General features: G+C 43.6%; 1 protein-coding gene across 1 annotated transcript in view; it reads right to left on the reverse strand.

Annotated features, from left to right (window-relative positions):
• Positions 1-3,438: 3,438 nt before the first annotated feature.
• igsf9bb (immunoglobulin superfamily, member 9Bb) overlaps positions 3,439-22,483 on the reverse strand; it is a 676,902-nt gene continuing 657,857 nt past the window's right edge. The window contains exon 20 of the mRNA XM_078531919.1: positions 3,439-4,909. Coding sequence (XP_078388045.1) covers positions 4,683-4,909 — 227 coding nt within the window. The 3' untranslated portion in view covers positions 3,439-4,682. The remainder of the gene's footprint in view (positions 4,910-22,483) is intronic.

Raw genomic sequence — 22,483 nt, forward strand, 5'->3', positions numbered from 1 at the left:
TCTTTATTTTTCTTTCTGTACACAGTTTAAATCTAAGTTATGCTTCCTGGCTTAGACTCTGCATGTTTCAGTGAAGATTCTTCAATTTTATTGGTTGAAGAGCCTTGCTGTCACTTGCCCTGATTACACCCACCATTGATCCCTCGCAAAAGGCATTGTGCTGGTTCAGATGCTGGATTAGAGCAAGTCTTTAATCAAAAGCATGTTTTACTTTCTCTACATTAGTGTTCGGAGAACTTGTGGTACAGTGGATAGTATCCCTGTCTCTGAGTGAGAAGCTCCGGGTTCAAGCCCCACCCGAGGACTTAATAGCCAAGGAAGGTGTGTTCATAACTTGGCCAAGCAGTTTGAGTATCAACCTTCAAAAACATACCAATGCGAGTAAGGGTGGGAAAAATTCCTGGTCAGCCATGTGATGGAAAGAAAGTTGGAGCCTCTACCATCACTATCCATAGCTCCAGACTACCACATGCATGTAAAAATGCATGTTGACACAGCAACTTGGGCCCCCTGAGTGAACTGTAGCACACCAACACCATATTCATGTTAGTTAAAGAAAGAATTGAGGTAATTTCTCCTAATCCAATGCCACCTTTTATTCTTCCCAAGTGGTACACATTGACTCCTTATTTTGTGTAAAAGATTCTGTGAATGTTATTTGTGTGCAGCAAGTCAGCATGCACTGACTTTTCAAAAAATCATCAAAACTCAGCCCACTGCAGGATATTGCCAAGGTGTACTCTCTATGGAATTCTGCAGGCATATACATGTTTGCTCTCCCATAGTCCTATTTTGCCTAGCAAAAACCAACCATATGGGGGTAATATAAGCTGGCCTGTGTAGCTGAGAATAAAATATTCAACGTGTGACAGGAGTCTGACAGGAACAGGAATAGAACGTGTCATCTCTCGAGCCTGTTCCACCATTCAATTAGACCATGGCTCATCTGTCTCATATCACTCGCTTTTGTCCCATAGCCCTTGATGCCCAACAAAAAACTACTGGTCCAGATCTTCAAAATTTCAATGGAAACATTCACAGTCTTTGGGTGGAGTGAGTTCCAGATTTCCATTAGCTTTTGTAAGAAACTTAGTTCCTTTAGTCACTCCTAAATGGTCTGTAGTTTTTAAGGTCATGCCTTTTTGTTATGAATGCCCCCACCAATGGAAATAGTCAGTCTATATTTTTCCCTTGGTTAGATTACTCTTCAACCTTCTAAATTCAAGGAATTACAAGCCAGGTTTATGCAGCCTGTCCTCATAATCTATACCTTGAAGTCCTGGTATCATTCTGGTGAATCTGCGCTGTACCCTTTCCAAGGCCAATTCCTTTGGCTTGCATTCTCTTGAGTTTAGAAGGCTGGATCTAATCAAGGTAAGAGCATCCTCTACTCTTAGGGTATTGCACTCTGTGTTTATTGTAAATGCTTTTCATTTTGGAACTTCTCCATTTATTTTAACAAACTGCCTGCATGTTGAACAAGAAATGCCAATCATCTCGAAAAAATTTCTTCTACGCTTCATTCCCTAATTCCCACATCAACAAATATATCCCAAAGCTTTACCATGCAGCAGAATCATCCAGCTAAACAACTATCTTAATATCCTACAGTTTATTTCCTTTATACATTTTTTCTAGGCTAATTTCTCTTTCATTTTCCTCTACTTTTCTTCAAAGTATACTTGACTTCCGAGCTGCATGCATCATTAATAAAGTATCTGTAAAAATGAACGTCTTAGTATGTAAAGATCTTTTTCTACAAAGAGAAAATGTCCCTATCCAACATTTGTGTGGCAGATGCCACACTAATTATACATTACTATAAATATATTTCTCATATTTATCAATTTCAATACTTTTTCTGAATAAACATTTTTTCTCTAAAAATGTTTCCACATTAAGCAAAAAAAAATTAAATACAGAGCAGGAAATCATTATTCAAGTACATTTGCACTTGACTTTGACACTGAGATTGTACTGATTACATTTAAACGGTATGACAGAAAGGTCTTGTCTCTCGGTTTAAATTATTCAAAGTTTCTTTGAAAAAGATTGCAGCATGTCATGAAAGGAATACTCTTGCAATCCAGTATTTGCTGACAAGTATTTCATTCATGTCACACACATTGATGTTAAAGCAATCTCTGATTGTGCTGTTTGGATTTTAACAGGTGCTCTCTTCAGCCCAACAGCAGTGTGAGCCAAGAAAAAGATGGGAGTCGAAGTCCCACACATATAAATCACTGCAGGCTATTTATTGGATATCCCACTTGAGACATTGAGTTGTGGCAGTTCTTTCACAATTGGGCCACTCCCATGAACTCATGAGCCTGTCATTCAAATCTCTCCAGGACAGATTGCAAGGATATCAATGCAGCATAAACCATTATTCCAAGGCTGTTTAATTATACATTGTAAATGGGCTTTTGCAGTGCAGTGTAACACACAATCACAAGATTTGGTCATAATCGATTAGAGAAAATTATATGATTTGATATCAAATGGTTGCAAAATAGTCTTTATGTTGGCCAATCGTTATTATGCATGAATTCTGGTACAACATTATGTTGCAGGTTGAAATTCCTTTTTACTGAGCGTTGTTTTAGGGTTTTTCTAAAATTCTTCTGGATTACATCACTTTGATGCACATTTTATTCACAGATGAAGAGGGGCAGATTACAGCTATCAGAAGCTGCCCCTAATTATAGGTTTGTGAAAGTTTAAAGGTCATTGGGTGTTAACAACATTATACATTACTAAAGGCTGTTAGAAGGGTGGGGGGGGGGAGAAAGTGAATTCTGGCTATTGCAATTATATTTTATATTAATGCCAGCACCTCTCCCCTGATGTCACTTTCTCCCAAATATTTAAATATAAAAGCTGCCAACACTGAATATGTTCTAATTGCTAGTTTATTAAATGCCCTATTTACTGTGACAATGGAAATATTCCATTCACATTTTGATAATTTATGTCTGAATATTAGGTTAATTTTGCTTTTGGAATACTCAATTAGTTATCAGACTTGCAATACCTAGTCAGTTTAAGGAGGTTCAATCTTGCAACATTGGATATAGCAAAATCAAAGTTGATTCGATCAATTTCCTTCAAATAAAATTCAATTGATCCTTTGATTGGACATTGAAGGCCAAATAATCCAAACGGGTAATTGGATTATGGTTTTCCTACTAACAGGCACTGGTGATGACAACAGCCTTAAGTACAGAATATTAGCTGGGCTAATAAAAATTGAATGCAAGTAGTCAGATTGATTACCAGTACCTAATGTATGGAGATTAGTTATTTTAGCGAATACCAGTTTTGACCTCCACACATGGCTAATCATGTCACTGGATCAATGAAGGGATCTGCTATCCCAGCGACAGTACTCAGTTGCGTGGGTAAAAACCTGCTTTATTGCCAGTATGATTGTGTGAAGATTATTTACAGAGCTTTGCAAGTACAGGAAGAGGTGAAAGGACTGAATTCACCCATTTATGATCATTTGATTCTGACAACAACCACTTCTGTTAAACTACTAAATATGAAATTAAGGAATCTGGCTGATAGCAATGAAAAAGCTAATGGATTAATCCACCACTGAATGCAGGGAAAACCATAACATTTTAAAGAATGTGATTGTCAGTCCTGTTTCAGATGGTGTAACAGTCTTAACACCATCTTGAACAAGGTAATCAAATTAATTCCTTCACCTGCTTACCTGTATTTAACTGAATGCTCTACAACACAGTTCGAATGAATTTCTAATACTTAGTTACACACCTTTTAAATCCAATTTGACTCATTTGCCACATTTGCAACAATGAAATCTGTGGTGTTGAGCAAAAGAGAAAACCATAAAATACTTCTAGATAAAGCCACCTAGGAGCAGCGTAACCTTTGCAATGCATAAATGCTCAATGACAATTTTGTTGAATCCATTAGAATGAATGGAGACCAACAAAATAAGTGCTGGAGCTTTCCAGCAGAAATAATAAAAGGGGCAAAAGGGTATTAACAAACTGCAGCTAGCATGTGCCATTTAGTACTCAACTTTCATTCTAAATCTTACTGTATGTGAAGTATTGCTTCACCGTTCAGATATACTGTACAAAAGCAATAAATTCGGCACCTGACATGGTGCCGTCTTAAGTGGTACAATGAGATGGAGCATATGCACCTATTAGAAATTGTGACATCGTAAAGCAGCAAAATCTGTCAAAACACATATACAATTTCACAGTTTCATTTATATGTCATCATTGAGTGATCTGTCACATCGATGTTATGAAGTCATCTTGGAGGGGATATTATGTTACTGATGGGTAGATAAATGTTCCCCAATCAGATGTGTTATTACATTGTTGGCATAAAATTATTACAAACTACGTTTCTTCACACCATTTTTTTCAAGCACTTCAACTAAGTAGGCTGGCAAAACAAAACATTGCCACCCTTTAAGTAGGCCTTTCAAGGGGTATATACGAATATGGTGTTGATACTTTTAATTGTGGGGTAGGTAGCTAAGAAAATAGCACTGTAGCACTGCTGTCTGCACAACTGAGACCACAAGGCTAACTTCTACCACAGAGTCTGCACTCAACTTGTCTGAGCAGAGAAACACATTCTGTACACAGATTTACAAATCTTGTCAAGTATTTTGTTAAAACTAATAACTATTACTAGAGCTGTGTTGCCTGCCCGTGGTATTCTTCATGATCCACCTGATCCAGAATGGCCATTTCATCCTCAGGCTGGTGTCTGTACTTGTGAAACTCTTCTTTCATGGCAGAAAAATAAGCATAAGGGTCCTGAAGGGAGTGTCTCTTCTTCTTTTGGAGGTAGAGAATGCCTTGGGGTTGGAGAACCTGAGATTCACCGGGCTGCTGGACCTGTGAGATTGGAAAACCTAACCAAAAGAAGGAGAGTTTAATTAGATTCCAACTAAATGTCAATGACACATGTATGTGTGGTAGGCCTTAACCTCTTCAGATAGGAATTAAGTTCGGAATTTTTTGCTAGGTGCCATCAATTGCAGATGGTTGGCAGACAGCACAAACTGTAGAAGATAAGTCTGCAATAAAGTACTTTTTCTGTAGAAGCAATGGTCTGAATTTTCCTGGCCCCCTGGAGATTGGATTGGAGAACATTTTTTAAAATTCATTCATGGGATGTGGGCTTCGCTGGCTGGGCCAGCATTTATTGCCCATCCCTAAATGCCCTTGAGAAGGTGGTGGTGAGCTGCCTTCTTGAACCGCTGCAGTCCATGTGGTGTAGGTACACCCACAGTGATTTTAGGAAAGGAGTTCCAGGATTTTGACCCAGGGACAGTGAAGGAACGGCGATATATTTCCAAGTCAGGATGGTGAGTGACTTGGAGGGGAACTTCCAGGTGGTGGTGTTCCGATCTATTTGCTGCCCTTGTCCTTCTAGATGGTAGTGGTTGTGGGTTTGGAAGGCGCTGTCGAAGGAACTTTGGTGAATTCCTGCAGTGCACCTTGTAGATGGTACACACTGCTGCTACTGAGCGTCGGTGGTGGAGGGAGTGAATGTTTGTGGGCGTGGTGCCAATCAAGCGGGCTGCATGGTCCTGGATGGTGTCAAGCTTCTTGAGTTTGTGGGAGCTGCACTCATCCAGGCAAGTGGGGAGTATTCCATCACACTCCCGACTTGTGCCTTGTGGACAGGCTTTGGGAAGTCAGGAGGTGAGTTACTCATCGCACGATTCCTAGTCTCTAATCTGCTCTTGTAGCCACAGTATTTATATGGCTAGTCCAGTTCTGTTTCTGGTCAATGGTAACCCCAGGATGTTGATAGTGGGGGCATTCAGTCATGGTGATGCCATTGAACATCAAGGGGCGATGGTTAGATTCTCTCTTGTTGGAGATGGTCATTGCCTGACACTTGTGTGGCACGAATGTTACTTGCCACTTTTCATGCCCATGCCTGGATGTTGTCCAGGTTTTGCTGCATTTGGACATGGACTGCTTCAGTATCTGAGGAGTCGCGAATGGTGCTGAACATTGTGCAATCATCAGCAAACATTCCCATTTCTGACCTTATGATGGAAGGAAGGTCATTGATGGAGCAGCTGAAGGTGGTTGGGCCTAGGACACTACCCTGAGGAACTCCTGCGGTGATGTCCTGGAGCTGGGATGACTGACCTCCAACAACCACAACCATCTTCGTTTGTGCTAGGTATGACTCTAACCAGTGGAGAGTTTTCTCAGATTCCCATTGACTCCAGTTTTGCTAGGGCTCCTCAATGCCACACTCGATTAAGTGCGGCCTTGATGTCATGGGCAGTCACTCTCACCTCACCTCAGGAGTTCAGCTCTTTTGTCCATGTTTGAACCAAGGCTGTATTGAGGTCAGGAGCTGAGTGGCCTTGGTACTACCCAAACTGAGAGTCAGTGAGCAGGTTATTGCTAAGCAAGTGCCGCTTGCTAGCACTGTTGATGACCCCTTCCATTACTTTACTGATGATGGAGAGTAGACTGATGGGGCGGTAATTGGCCGGGTTGGATTTGTCCTGCTTTTTGTGTACAGGACATACCTGGGCAATTTTCCACATTGCCGGGTAGATGCCAGTGTTGTAGCTGTGCTGGAACAGCTTGGCTAGGGGTGCAGCAAGTTCTGGAGCACAAGTCTTCAGTACTATTGCCGAAATATTGTCAGGGCCCATAGCCTTTGCAGTATCCAGTGCTTTCAGCCGTTTCTTGATATCATGTGGAATAAATCAAATTGGCTGAAGACTGGCATCTGTGATGCTGGGGACCTCCGGAGGAGGCCGAGATGGATCATCCACTCGGCACTTTTGGCTGAAGATTGTAGCAAATGCTTTAGCCTTATCTTTTGCACTGCTGTGCTGGGCTCCTCCATCATTGAAGATGGGGATATTTGTAGAGCTTCCTCCTCCAGTGAGTTGTTTAATTGTCCACCACCATTCACGACTGGATGTGGCAGGACTGCAGAGGCTTAGATCTGATCTGTTGGTTGTGGGGTTGCTTAGCTCTGTCTATCACTTGCTGATTATGCTGTTTGGCACGCAAGTAGTCCTGTGTTATAGCTTTACCAGGTTGACATCTCATTTTTAGATATGTCTGGTGCTTCTCCTGGCATGCCCTTTTGCACTCTTCATTGAACCAGAGTTGATCTCCTGGCTTGATGGTCATGGTAGAGTGGGGGATATTCCGGGCCATGAGGTTACAGGTTGTGTTTGAGTGCAATTCTGCTGCTGCTGATGGCCCACAGCGCCTCATGGGTGCCCAGTCTTGAGTTGCTAGATCTGCTCGAATCTATGCCATTTAGCACGGTGGTAGTGCCACACAGCACGATGGAGGGTATCCTCAGCGTGAAGGCAGGACTTCGACTCCACAACGGCTGTGCGGTGGTCACTCCTACCGATACTGTCATGGACTGATGCATTTGCAGCAGACAGGTTGGTGAGGATGAGGTCAAGTATGCCTTTCTCTCTTGTTGGTTCCCTCACCACCTGCTGCAGACCCAGTCTAGCAGCTATGTCCTTTAGAACTCGGCCAGCTTGGTCAGTAATGGTGCTACCGAGCCACTCTTGGTGATGGATATTGAAGTCCCCAGCCAGAGTGCATTCTGCACCCTTGCCACCCTCAGGGCTTCCTCCAAGTGGTGTTCAACATGGAGGAGCATTGATTCAGCAGCTGGTGGAGTGTAGTACGTGGTAATCAGCTGGAGGTTTCCTTGCCCGTGTTTAAGCTGATGTCATTAAGACTTCATGGGATCCAGAGTCGATGTTGAGGGCTCCCAGGTCAACTCCCTCCTAATGTGAACCACTGTGCCACCACCTCTCCTGGGTCTGTCCTGCCAGTGAGACAGGACATACCCAGGGATGGTGATGGTGGGACATTATCTGTAAGGTATGGTTCTGTGAGGATGATTATGTCAGGCTGTTGCTTGACTAGTCTATGAGACAGCTCTTCAATTTTGGCACTAGCCCCCAGATGTTAGGAAGGAGGACTTTGCAGGGTCGACAGGGCTGAGTTTGCCGTTGTCGTTTCCGGTGCCTAGGTCGATGCCAGGTGGTCAGACTGGTTTCATTCCTTTTTTGTAACTTTGTAGTGGTTTGTTACAACTGAGAGGCTTGCTAGGCCATTTCAGAGGGCAATTTAAGAGTCAACCACATTGTTGTGGGCCTGGTGTCACGTGTAGGCCAGACCAGGTAAGGATGACAGATTTCCTTCCCAAAGGGCGTTAATGAACCAGATGGGTTTTTACGACAATCAACAATGGTTTCATGGTCATCATTAGACTTTTAATTCCAGATTTTTATTGAATTCAAATTCCACCATCTGCTGTGCTAGGATTCGAATCCAGGTCCAGAGCATTACCCTGGGTCTCTGGATTACTCATCCAGCGACAATGCCATTACACCATTGCCCCCCCCAAAATAGGGGAAGCTCAGTTGGGATGGCTCTCCGACGCAGTCCTACCTCCAGTGCCTTTCTTGGGGTGGACTGGGAACTGGAATCACTGCCCATTCCATGGATACAGGACCCAATTGGTGCAATTAAGGCTCTACTTAGGGTCTATTTTGCACCAACGCTGGTATGTCATTGGAGGGACCCCGTCAACCATGTGCAGAGGTGTCCAGATAATTTGAGGTGGCCTCCTGGTGGCAGGCCAGGGGACCTTTGGAATAGAAGGCTCCATTCCCCAATGACAAGACGGAAGGTGGGGATGAAGGGCAAGCATCTTTGTCCGTGAATAGCTCTGCAGCATTTGCTTCCAACCTGATGGCCCTATTGACTTCGGGTCCTTTCAATTTATAACTTCAACGCAGGCAGCAGAGGGCACCTCCATGTGAGGTGCTTTTGGTCCCGCCCATCCGCCTCAGCAGCGCCATCTCTTGTGGCGGACCTGCTGACCTGACATCACTGTGGGTATTCTGGTTGGGCCTGCAGCCTTGGGAACATACCTGCTATCCTCAGAGGGACAGTAAGGAGGGAAGAGTCCAATAAGGAAGCCGCCGTCTGGAAGGTTGTGTCAGTGGGCTGGCCCTCGTATGGACCCAATGTCGGGGTTCCAATGCCCACCGAAAAACCAAGCCCAATAAGCTAATTTCCTCATTTCCAGCACATGTTGAATTATTAAAAATCTACAGGAATGATAACAGTCAAACTTCAAAATGACCCTTTTGCTAATTTTTTCCCTTCTCTTGTGAAGGTGCTGACTCCTGTTGGGTTAGGATTCCATGTACATCAGATGCCATCCAGCATCTTTCCCAAGTGGAGATTCTTCATGTATGAGCCTATACAAAGTCCTGGGAGATTATTCAACTGTAGGGACATCACAATGGCGACTAACCCAATCCTCACCCAACGTTTACACAGACACATTGATTATTAATAATTGGGAATCCTGACTAAATTTTCTCTTCCTAGCTCTGGGGTGACAAAGACAATTGTTGAGTCTTGACTGCTGCCCTAGTAGAGACCAGCAAATAGATCGTGAATCCCAGTTTCATTGGCTCTGTATGCTTCAGTTGTACACTGCTTCTAGCAACTGAGTACTAGGGGTCCAAGAGGTATTAACTTTCCACCACAGTGAAGGCTAAAACACTATTGTAAGGCTATATCAGAAATACAAATACCAATTGGTGGATTTACTGGGACATTTAAACAATTGTACCAACAAGAACAAAAGCCTAGAATACATCCTCAATAATTACTCCATGCATTAGGGGTTACTGAAAAGGTAAGAATGTTCCTGAGATAATATTTCACTTGAAAGAAAATTTTAAAGATATCTTAAGGTTGTCTCCTTCATTGTTTAGTTGTTTTCTATGTATATCTTTGTCATGCATTTTATCCTGACTTAGAAGCCAGGTCTGTTCTTAACCTTGCGCAGTGGTTCTGTATTTGTCTGCTAGGAAGTGAGACATAACAATCGTTCAGTGTTAACTAGTGTGTCAACTATCCTCCTCCCCCTTCAAGGAAACACTTAGCCTCTGTTCAACAGTTCTATATGGTAGCTTGGTTGATAAAGAGAACTCACCAGCATGTTATGTCACCAGGTCGCACAAATCTTTATAGTATCTTAAAAATCCATTGGGTGGCAAGACCGACGATGGGGAATTGTTACCTTAGGATGACTAAAACAAAGTCGAGCTTTGAGCACAGCTGCTTGATTTTATTTGAAATTATCTTCAAGCACCTACTCTTTATCAAATTTTGAGGATCAAATACAGCAACAGAACAGTGGATACACCCACCCAACCTGTGTTGAACCAGACTGCCTTCTTCCATAACCATATATGCTATTGGCTTTCTACCAAGTCCTGATGGTGAGGACTAAAACATGATTTGAGGACTATATCATATAATGCAGACAGCAATTGAGGGATTTCCCAGTGGTGAAAAATTGGATCAGTGAGAAAAATATTAGAATACATCCTCAGTAAATATTCAATGCTTTTAGAACCTAACATGTACTCTTACTGAATATATCAAACTGCAAAGACCTCAAGTGCATACCCCAAAGTCTGTATATAATGTTATAAAGTCTGTTAGAAAAAGCCAGCTAGAAAAATGTACTATATCAGCGAGCTGTCCAAGATACTAAGTATTGGGTAATGTCACTCATGGTTGGAATTGCAAAATACAATAGGAAAACAGTGATGCCACCATACATGGTGTAACAACAAAGAAAAGCCCATTTGTTTTGTCAAGCTTACCTCATTGTTCAAGTCAATGATGGGTGAACTTTAATCTCTTGAAAATTAGAGAAGAGTGCAAGTAAATTTGCAAGTGGAAGCAAATCTCTTCAGCTTCAACATACTTGAGCCACAGAAAGTTAATTGGATCGTGCTTATCTGCAGTTGTTAATTAAATACTTCTATTCTGATTTGAAGACTGAGTCTCAAGTTTGAAATTACCTGCTTTAGTATTTGTGGTGGCCTCAGAGTTGGAAAAGTGGAAATTTTGAGGCAGGAATGATAATGTCAGCAAGCATGCAAGGATGAATGGTCTAGAGATTATTGCGCAATACCTTATTTTCTAGACCTTGGTCACATCGCCAAAGGTTTGCAGTACAACTTGGTGCTTACACGCGATGTGACCTTGGCCTGCAAAACACGAATTGTGCAATTAATCGCACGGCCTTTCCTCAGATAGAAATCATGCCATGGCTATCTGACGATGGCTATTGATTTTAAGAGAGAATGTGCTCAAGAAATTAGTCCTTGAGTCACTCTTCCATCTACTGTATTTTGATTTCTTTCACTAAGCCATGCATTGCTTTCAAGATTTCTTTGCCTGGTCAAAGAAGCCATTTGTACTGGAAAGATGCAATAATTAGCTGTAATCAATTAGCCACTTTCAATTTGGCATTGTTTAATCAGTTATGGTTATATAAATTGATAACCTTTTTGCTATAAGTATTATTGGCTACTTGTTCCAAGCAATGGTTTGATATTGAGATGTAGATACCACTGGGAGATGTGCAGAGTATATACATGAATATCAAGGCAAGGCACAATATTGCTAATTGTAAACTCTCAAATCAGCCCAGAGGAAGAAGCGAAAGTGTCTTTCTGATGGTAGTTAAAGGTCTGAAATGAAATGAGTTTCCAGAATCTCAAGTAATTCCTCATGGACACAGATCCACAACATAACATTGCTTGCAGCTCAATATCAATTGGGCATTCTCATCCAGAAATGCTAGAGGGTGGTTATTGTAAACAATGAAACTCTCATGGGCAGTGGGTTTGAGTTTAACAGTTTGGGGCAGTACAGAAGAAACTCTACACTGCCTATAACAATTGTCACAACTGATGTTGGAGTGAATGATGTTGACACTGTCAGCAATAAGCACTCATGGGATGTTACTTTTCAGAGAGATTTACAGGCTAAAGCATAAGATAAAATCACTCAGTGATGTCAACCTTAATGCTGATGAGCACAAAGCCAAGCAAAGTTCTTGGAAGCAGCATATTTCTGCCTCTTTCTATATATGTCTCTTTCTATTGTATTTACATGTATCCAGAGTTGACTATGTCAAGTCTATTTTGAACTAATTCCAGTTAATTTTGGCAGCTCGTTGATTTAAAAAAAGATTGTTTTCCAAAGCCAACCTTTTTACCTTCCTACAACAATTAGTTTTGTGCATCATTTCAATTGTTCTGTTTCTTGCCTTTTCAAAAAAGTGAGGACTGAGTTCTCTCTGTAACCTACTTCTGCATTTACAGAATCATTGCTGCCTGGCTGTTTGAGAACAAGCTTAAGTTGATGGCTCACTTTGAGGCTCTGAGAATTGTACGATAAGAAAGTCCCTGGCTTAGCATGGTCTGATTTCAGGCGAGGAAGTTTGCAATAAAAGTCTCAACATTGTCAGTTTAGGATGGGAAAATGGCCCTCGTTTTTCTGAGGATCAATATCCAGTGACATTTTCTGGGAAATTTGTATGCATTGCTGTCAGATTAAATTCACCAGGTATGAAAAATTATAGACATGATGAGAAACTTGAGATATTGGAAGTATTTCTACTGGGGCAGAGTAGTCTAAGAACGGATTTAATAGAATCTTTTAAAATGGTTAAGGATTTTGATAAAGTGACTAAGAAAGACTATATCCTCTAATTGGGAAGTCAGCAAAGACAGGTCATCAATTTAAAATTACCACTAAGGGAATAAAGATAATGATTAGGAACATTCTCTCTACAATAGGGTTGTTAGAGCATGGAATGCTTTGCCACACAGAATAGTAGAGGTAGAACCAATCACATCTTTTAAGGGAAGAGTAGACAAATATTTGGATTAGAGGAAATAAAGGGCCATGGGGAAAAAGCAGAGTTGTGAGATTAGCTTTGGATTTCTGTAGCAAAGAGCGAGCACAGTGATGATGCTCCTTCTGTGCTGTAGTTTCTAAAGGGATATAGGTGAGGATAGACATGTCATGGCCCACACAGATAAATTAACTTCTGATGCTCATTGTCAAGCTTCATGCCTGAAAACAGTCACTTGCGTGAAGCATCAAAAGACTGTCACTACCAAATCCTAGTGTGAGTTGCTGCCTTTAGGAAAGTAATGTGTCAGATAGGACAACTGAAGGAAAATAAAAAAAAAGTACAGACTCAGGGATATATTTTCTCACATAAAATAGAGTTAAGCAATCAAAATGTAGCCAATAATTAGATGAAATGCTGGAAGCTCCATGGTGGATGGAAGCAGTGACTAATTAAATGAAAAAATACAATTTATTTGGCAATAATTTATAACCTTCTTACCACAGAACCCTACAGACCAATTGCACAAGCTAAGAAGAGTCTGAATTGGGATTCACTTTCTGAATTATGATCTGAAGACTGAAATCCTCTTTGAGCATTGAGTTTATAAGTGGACATTCTCAAACTGCCGAGGTATGGAGAACCTAGTAACTTTAAAATGTTAGACACCCTGATGGATTCAGGGAATCTTTGTCAGTAAGTTCCCCGGGATTCTTCATGACTGCCCACTTTATTATTGGCGGAGAATCTTTGGGAACTCTGGAGAAAAGATGCCAAAGTTACGGCAGAAGATCAGGAAATCCCCTTAACCATTCCATCTGCCCTTTTCTAATCAACTGAGCATCCTGTTCAATCAATGCATGACAAAATGTGGTGCAAAGCATTCAATTTGTGACATGTTGAAAATGCTACTCGGTTTAGCCAATGTGAATGGCTAGATTAGATAGGACTGAATTTTACATGAAAAAGACTACAAATATGTTTTACAAAAATTGCTGATCAGGTAGATCGATTGAATTACTAATAAGAAAGTTACATAACAATTAACGGGTGGAGAATATTTCACCTAGGTCTGGTTTTAGACGTAATTCAGGCTGCAGTTAGATTGGAAATTTCAGTTTCAGGCCTGCCTTATGAAGTGCCTTGCATGGCTGGCAGACTAGAGTTATACTGCTAGCTGCTTATCCACCCATGTCACATTACAATCAGCTAGGAAGGAGTTCTGTACATATGTGTGTGGATGTGGATCCAGAGCTCTGTTTCTTTAGCTGCTTATTTTTAATGAAAGGATAACTCGGGGGAGCATCTATTCTGTACAAAGTTTTCAAAGATCCTATGCAGTCCAGTAGATTACCTGAACACTTATTTTGGCCTTTCACCTTGGTACAATTGCAATGAACTTGAACCGATATGAGACGGTTTCCTGCCAGTGTTTTGCACTGTTAGGTTTTACTAATCTTGGGTGTCACATCAGGATCTGACACTGACATTATATTGCTAATCATGTGTGCATCCAAGACTGCTTCAAATTGACCCAACATTGACAGTACAACTGATGCTCAAGACTGAGAGATCAGCGGAGCTGCATGATGCTGGATGTTGAAAGTAATCTGTAATTACAATGAGCACTTGGCTACAGATTTTTACGCACATTTTTACAATGCATATTTATCTGTTTTCCTTCCGTTTACAAGTATTTTTCTGACTCACAATAGGCCAACTCTGTCAGAAATATTCATGAAAGGCAAAGAGGGCAGCAAGCAAACTATGGAGAAAAGCACAAATGAAATAAAAACAGAAAGTGCTGGAAATGCTTAGCAGGTCGAGCAGCACCTGTGGAGAAAGAAACAAGTTAAATATGACTTCTGCAGTTCAGTTCTGAAGAAGAATTATATGCAACTTGAAACATTAACTCTTTCTCTCTTCACAGATGCTGCCAGACCTGCTGAGTATTTCCTTCATTTTCTGTTTTTGTTTCAGATTTTCAGCATCCGCAGTATTTGCCTTTTATTTTAGAGCTAAAATATAGTCATTTGTGAAATGAGAATTCTCTTTACATATTTTATAAAATATTTTCTGAAATGTATGGGCTCCTGTTCATGCCTGATGTCGCCAGCAAGATTTGCAGCTATTTTTTTTAAAGTCGGGACACATTACCGTTCCACCGAGATGCTGTTCAGAATGCAGGATCTGCTCAGACAATTCCGGGAATCCAGTGCCTCAATCACGGATCCCAGCCAGCCCAGGTCAATTAAAGGGAGGGGGCTGATGTTACATGGAAGGGGTGGGAGAGGGCAAGCCAACCCGGGGAAGGCTGCAGAGGGCAGGGCATCACGGAGATTGGATTTTGTGGGACCGCCAGGAACATTATTGCTCCTCGTAAACCCGCAGAAATCAATGACAAACCTTTTTAATGAACTTTTCCCGAGTACCCTGAGTGGTCCTTTTAAAGACCACAGGTTAGATTGCTCAGTGCCAAGGATCATTGGTTGTAGTATGTGTGGTGGTTCTATTGACATCAACAAACCCCAGATTGCATGGGCTACTGAGGGCCCATCTGTATCTGGTGAGTGTATGGGCTGGCCATATCAAGGACAGTAGCAAAATGTCAGAAGCTAGGACATTGGCAAGAACACATTTTCAGCATGCAACCTTACCATTCCTGTCCAGCAGAGCGAGTGAAAAATCCAGTCCCTAGTGAGATACATCCAAGCTATTCAATAGGTACCCTCTTTTACGTAAGCTGTGTAGGAGATTTTAATTTACAAAATTGGATATAATTTTTCAATAAATTTTGTCCACTACCTATCCTAATGCAGTGAATCAAATCTATACAATCTTTTTTACTTAAAAGGGACCATTTTTGAGATAAAAGTAAAATACTGCGGATGCTGAAAATCTGAAATAAAAACAGAAAATGGTGGAAAAACGCAGCAGGTCTGGCAGCATCGGTGCAGAGAGAAACAAAATTAGCATTTCAAGTCCTTATGACTCGGACTCGAAACGTAAACTCTTGTTTCTCTCTCCACAGATGCTGCCAGGCCTGCTGTGTTTTCCCACCATTTTCTGTTTTTGTTCCATCTTTTGAGATCACGTTTCCACAGGGCAAGGGATGGTTGCTTAGGTCAGACTTGACATTAATGTGGTTTGCTTGACGCCTCGATGTTCTTCTGAAATAAAAGTTAGCCCAATCCTCCATTGGAGAATCTTATTCCACAATCAATTCAGCAGTTTTTCAACAAACGGAGGCTAGTCATACCTGTGTAGAATTTGTCAAACTGATCAAAGTATCACAAAAGCTATGGGTGGAACTCTCCCATCCAGGACTAAGTCCCGTGGCGGCGGTGGGAGCGGGGAGTGTCTCCCACTGTGGAGGCTGGCGAGAAACCACGCCATATCTTCCAGCCCCAATGTAATTAATTGTGCATCCGGGGGCTTCGCGCCGTCTTCCTTTGCGGGGTGGGCTTGATGGTGCGCATCCCGTCGTCATAGTCGGGTGTTATATTTAAAAGGCACTTGGACATCCACAATGTCAGGCCAAAAACAGAGAGGCGTCTCTGTAATTTAGTGACACCTCCCTGTGCACCCTCCTGCACCATGTTGAGGTCCTGTATTCACCTGATGGGAGGAAGTGGCCAAGCAATGTTACCAACACTGCATGGGCGCAGGTGGCCGATGCTGTGAGTGCCCAGGGGGTGCACAAGACATTGGCAACACAGTGCCGGAAGAGGATGAACGACCTTATTCGCTCCGCCAGAGTAAGTCTCATCAGATGGTCGCATAAACCACAAAGACTCTAATGTGTCAGGGCTCAAGGCCCAGTGGCAATGGCATGTCCTGCCTCACAGTCCCGCTTCAGCACATCCACGCTGTGGTGGAATGCCCACTGTGCCTCTCTCGCCCTTGAGCAGACACGGAACACTGCATGGAAGGCATTGGGGGTGGGTGGGGGGAAGGGGCAGGACAGAGTGGCATGCAAGTCAGAGGAGTCCGTCCGCCTGCTCTCTGATGAAGTGGTGCCTACATGTGTGCACATAGAGGTCTCCAAGGAGAGGATGGCAGACGCCTTGGCAGACGCCTTGGCGACCCTCATCCGGCAGAATGCCCAGCTTCTGCCAGAGATGCATGCAGACCTGCACTCCATTGCCGTTGCCATGGGTGAGTTTATGTAGTGGCTACACGAGAGGGAATGGGGCACCTTGACATCCTTCCAGGTGCTCCTTCTTCTTAAGGAGTCATGGCGGGGCCCTCGGGCACCCGAAGGGAGGGGGAGCAGCAGCTGGACAGCCCTGGGTCATCCACTCAGGGCTCGCAGAGGTTGTCTGCACCCTCCAAATCCCCTTTGCCTGTGACCCCTTCAACCTCGTCCTCTGTTACCGCAGAGGGAGCAGCTGGCCCACAGGAGGGCAGCCAAAATGAGCAGGGGCCCTCCAGGTTCGGCTCTCCGAGGAGGCCACCAAAGTCATCAAAGGCAACAGGGAAGACAACTCCACAGGCTGCCTCTACCCCTGCAGCGGGTGTCAGGGCAGCAACTAGAAGAAGTGGTAGGCAACGTAAAATCAAAAAAAAAATTTGTGGTTTCACGGGTGAACACTGACTCTCACTAACTAATGTCTACTGTTGTCTTTCAGTGTCATTACCTAGGCTTTGCAAGACCTCCCTTCCCCAATCCCTCCCCCAGAACACAAGCATTTCAGCTGCATGCAATCGGACCATGAGTGACCCTGGAGGGAGAAGTGTACGGGGCAGGGGCTTCTGCAGCCTCATTCAAGCACTCTCCCACGCACACAGAGCCTTCAGCCAACACACTCATCTCAGTGTCCTGAGCATTTTCAAATCTGCCTGTTGGGGTTCTCTTTCGGTTGTCCAGCTGAGCTGATCTGTATCTCCGCCCACCCGCTAAATGCACGGCTATGCAGCATCTGTGTCCATCCAGGCTCCGCTCACCTTCGATATCACAAAAATGGCAGTAGTCAGATTTCTGATGACCTCCCCATTTCCTCTCCCTCAATCAGCCATGTACTTGCCCCCAGAACAACAGATCCCCCCGGCATAACATTTGACCACTCCACTGTCACCTTCCAGCCCGAACTCCTCTCATTCCAGGATGTCCAGGTGAGCATGCATATTCCCTACCTTCCAGAGAACCCCACCCCCACCTACAATGAACTCCCCGACCTCCCCCTTCCCACTCCCAGGGTTCTTGTTTGCCTCCGTGTCGCCACCAACCACCCTGGCTGTCCCTTCTACTGCTACGGACACATCCTCACCCTAGCAGCTTCCTCTGCCCCCTGTCACTCTAACCATCCCCTCCTACCATGCTCACCCTGGATTCGCTCCCCAGGAGGCAGTCGTTGACTTCACAAACTCCTCCCTTGAACATTCACCTGGATATTCCACCCCCCCCAACATCTTCCTCCCCCACTTACTCCTTCCTTCATCCTCACCCCTTCCTCCCGCCGCCCCAATAATTCCGCCTCCCCCTGGACACCTTCCCCCTTCTGAACTCCATCTTCCCCCTGTACTCCCTCTTTCCCCTGACACCTACACCTCCCTCCTCCAAACTCCTTCCTCCCCCATACTCCCTCCTTCCCCTGGACACCTTCTCCCCCTCCAAACTCCCTCCCTTACCTCCCTTCCCCCCTTATACCTACCTCCCTACTTGCACCATTCTACCCCATTACAGAGACATGGCTGCAGGAGGACATGGATTGGGATCTGAATATTGAAGGGAACAGCGCATTTAGGAAGCACAGGAATCTAGGAAAAGGTGGCAGGGTGGCTTTGTTATTTAATTATGGTATTAGCACAATAGAGAGGGGTGACCTAAGTTCAGAAAACCAGGATTGGAGATGGTTTGGGTCGAGACGGAAATGGTAAAGGCAAGAAGTCACTTGTGGGAGTCATGTACAGGCCCCCTAATAGTAACCACATGATTGGGTGGAGAATAAAGGAAGAAATGTTAGCTTGTTAGAAAGGCACAGTGATAATCATGGGAAATTTTAATCTACATATAGACTGGAAAAGTCAGATGGGCAAAGGTAGCCTAGATGAAGAGTTCATAGAATGTTTTCAGGATAGTTCCTTAGAGCAGCCAGAGAGCAAGCTATACTCGACCTGGTATTGTGCAATGAGATGGGATTAATTAATGATCTCATAGTGAAGGTGCCCTTAGGTAGCAGCGACCATAATATCAGTGAATTTTACATTCAGTTTGAGGGAGAGAGGAGTGGGTCCGAGACCATGTTTTAAACTTAAATAAGGACAATTATAAGGGCATGAAAGCTGAGCTGGCTAAAGCGAATTGGCAAATTAGGTTACGGGTTAGGTCAATGGAGATGCAGTGGCAAACATTTAAGGGGGTATTTCAGAATACACAGAATAGAACATAAAAAGTCCAAAGGACGGACACACCATCTGTGGTTAACTAGAAAGGTTAAAGGTAGTATCAAATTTAAAGAAAAAACATATAATTGTGCAAAGACAGGTAGGAGGACAGAAGATTGGACAGATAATTAGGAACAGCAAAGATGACTAAAAGATTAATAAGGAAGGAGAAATTTGAATAAGAGGGAAAGCTAGCCAGAAATATAAAAGCAGAAAGTAAGAGTTTCTATAAATATTTAAAAAAGAATCAAGTTAACAAAGTGAGCATTGGTCCTATAGGAAGTGAGTCTGGAGGATTGATATTGGAAAACAAGGGAATGGCAGGTGAATTGAACTGATATTTTGGATCAAGAAGGGAGGGAGGAACTCAGGAAAATTACAATCACCAGAGAAGTGGTACTGAGTAAATTGTTGAGGCTGCTGACCAATTCTTGAGTCCTGATGGACTTCACCCTAGGATCTTAAAAGAAGTGGCTAGTGAGATAGTTGACACATTGGTTTCAATTTTCCATAACTCCCTAAATTCAGGAAGGTCTCATTAGATTGGAAGATAGCAAATGTAACTCCACTATTCAAAAAGGAGGGAGACAGAAAGTGGGAAACTACAGGACAGTTATCGTAACATCTGTCATAGGGAAAATGTTAGAAGCTATTATTAAAGAAGTTATAGCAGGGCACTTGGATAAGTTCAAGGGAATCCAGGCAGAGTCAACATGGTTTTGTGAAATGGAAATCATGTTTAACCAACTTATTGGAGTCCTTTGAGAAAGTAACATGTGCTGTGGATAATGGAGAATCGATGGATGTACTGCACTTAGATTTCCAGAAGGCTTTCGATAAAGTGCCACATCAGAGGTTATTGCATAAAATAAAAACTCATGGTATGGGGGGCAACACGTTGGCATTGATATAAGATTGGCTGGCTAACAGGAAGCAGAGAGTAGGCATAAATGTGTCTTTTTCAGGTTGGCAAGGTGTAACTAGTGGTGTGCCATGGGGATCAGTGCTGCGACCTCAACTGTTACAATTTATATAAATGACTTGGATGAAGGGATGTGTGGGATGGTTGCCAAATTTGCTGATGATACAAAGATAGGTAGGAAAGTAAGTTGTGAAGAAGACATAAGGAGGCTACAAAAAGATATAGACAGGGGTAAGTGAGTGGGAAAAGATCTGACAAATGGGGCAGAGTTTTCTGCCTGTCGGGTGGGCGGGCATGACCCAATCCCCGGAGGGCGGGGAGCTGATCCCCGCTGGAGAAGTGGGCCCTGCTGCCATTTTACGTGGGCAGACCAATTAAGGCCCGCCCAGCGTGATGTCCGATGGGAAGCGCTATACGCTTCCTGTGCAGGCGGGTAGGGATTCCCCAAAAGCGAGAGTGCGCTCTTTCGCGCATGCGCACAAAAGAGCGCACATCTCCCTGAAGCTACGCGCTGTCTCAGGGAGATCGTTTACACTTTGAAAAATTTGAAAAATAGAAAACAAAAGTCCCTAACATGTCACATGAGATGGGACATGTTCATAATTTAGATAATAACTTTATTAAACTTTTTAAAACCCTACATGAAACCTCATCCCGCCAGTGGATGAGGTTTCATGTTTTAGCTATTTGCTGCCGGGGCTCCTGGCCTGCCCACCAACCTTAAGGTTGGACGGGCAGGTCCTTTAATTGTATAATTGATTCTGCCAATGGCCTCAATTGGCCATTGACAGGTCGGCGGGCCCGCAGCTGATTTTGCTGCACCCCCACCTTCCTGAAAATTTAAATGGATCGGAATGACGTCGGGGGTTCCGCCCCCTGCTTGTTGACGGCAAAATTCTGCCCATGGAGTATAATGTGGGATAATGTGAAATTGTCCATTTTGGCAGGAACAGTAAAAGAAAAGCATATTATCTAAATGGTGAGAGGTTGCAGAGCTCTGAGATGCAGAGGGATCTGGGTGTCCTAGCGCATGAACTGCAAAAGGCTAGTATGCAGGTACAGCAGGTAATTAGGAAAGCTAATATAATGTTATCATTTATTGCAAGAGGAATTGAATACAAAAGTAAGGAGGTTATGCTTTAGTTACAAGGAGCACTAGTGAGATCACATCTGGAGTATTGTGTGCAGTATTGGTCACCTTATTTAAGGAAACGTGTAAATGCCTTGGAAGCAGTTCAGAGAAGGTTTACCAGACTAACATCTGGAATGGGCGGGTTGTCTTATGAGGAAAGGTTAGACAGGCCAGGCTTGTATCCACTGGAGTTAGAAAAGTAAGAGGCGATTTGATTGAATCATATAAGATCCTGAGGGTTCTTGACAGGGTGGATGTGAAGTGGATGTTTCCTCTTGTGGGCGAATCTAGAACTAGGGGTCACTTTTTAAAAATAAGGGGTCGCCCATTTAAAATGGAGATGAGGCGAAATTTTTTCTCTCAGAAGTTGTGAGTCTTTGGAACTCTCTTCCTGAAAAGGCGGTGGAAGCAGAGTCTTTGAATATTTTCAACGCAGAGGTGGGTTGATTTTGGAAAGCAAGTGTGTGATAGGTTATTGGGGGTGGGCAGGATGCAGATTTGAGGTTACTATCAGATCAACCATGATCTTATTGAATGGTGGAGCAGGCTCAAGGGGCTGAATGGCCTACTCCTGGTTTGTATGTTCGTATGTTCATACACCTTCCCCCTTCCAAACTCCCTCACCCCATCCCATCTTGACACCGCGATAATTCACCCTCTCCTCCCATCTTCACCCCCCTGACATCTTTGCCCCTCCCCCCCATCTTCACCACCCCGATGCTTGGCCCCCCCCCACTCCCCATCTTTACCCACCTTCTCTTCCCTCCTATCTTAGTCCCCCCCCCACCAGACCTTCCTCTTCCACCCCCACCACCACATCATTACCAGCTCATGGTGAAGTCCATAATGTTCTGAAGCAGGGCTGAGGCATCAACCGAGACCATGCAAGATGGTGTGAGCCCATGGCAAAGTTCGTGAAATTCCGAAGCAGGTCCGAAGCCTCAGAAAAGCCTGAGCTGCTGCGTGGAGACCTTCCGCCTTCTGAGAACTGCTTTGCAGTGGAGTCATGTGCACAAGGATCCACCCACCATGCGATTCCATGTGTTTCTCCGGGGTCCAGTAGCTGTAGGCCTCTGGCATCTTTTTCTCCTTGAATGTCCACGATCTGAGTAAGGCCCTAAAGGATTTCTGTACGTCACACTCATCCAGACATGTTCTGGACCAGCGTGCTTTCCCGCTGACGTAACAGAGAATCAGGTGTGGGGGCCTCAATTCCGGTCAGGCCTTCATTTGCATCCCATTAGCAGGATGTAAACTGGCTTCACGCCGGTCTCCAGCGGGAT

This window comes from Cetorhinus maximus, chromosome 2 (genome assembly GCF_964194155.1).
Source record: "Cetorhinus maximus chromosome 2, sCetMax3.hap1.1, whole genome shotgun sequence".
In the NCBI taxonomy this organism is placed as follows: domain Eukaryota; kingdom Metazoa; phylum Chordata; class Chondrichthyes; order Lamniformes; family Cetorhinidae; genus Cetorhinus; species Cetorhinus maximus.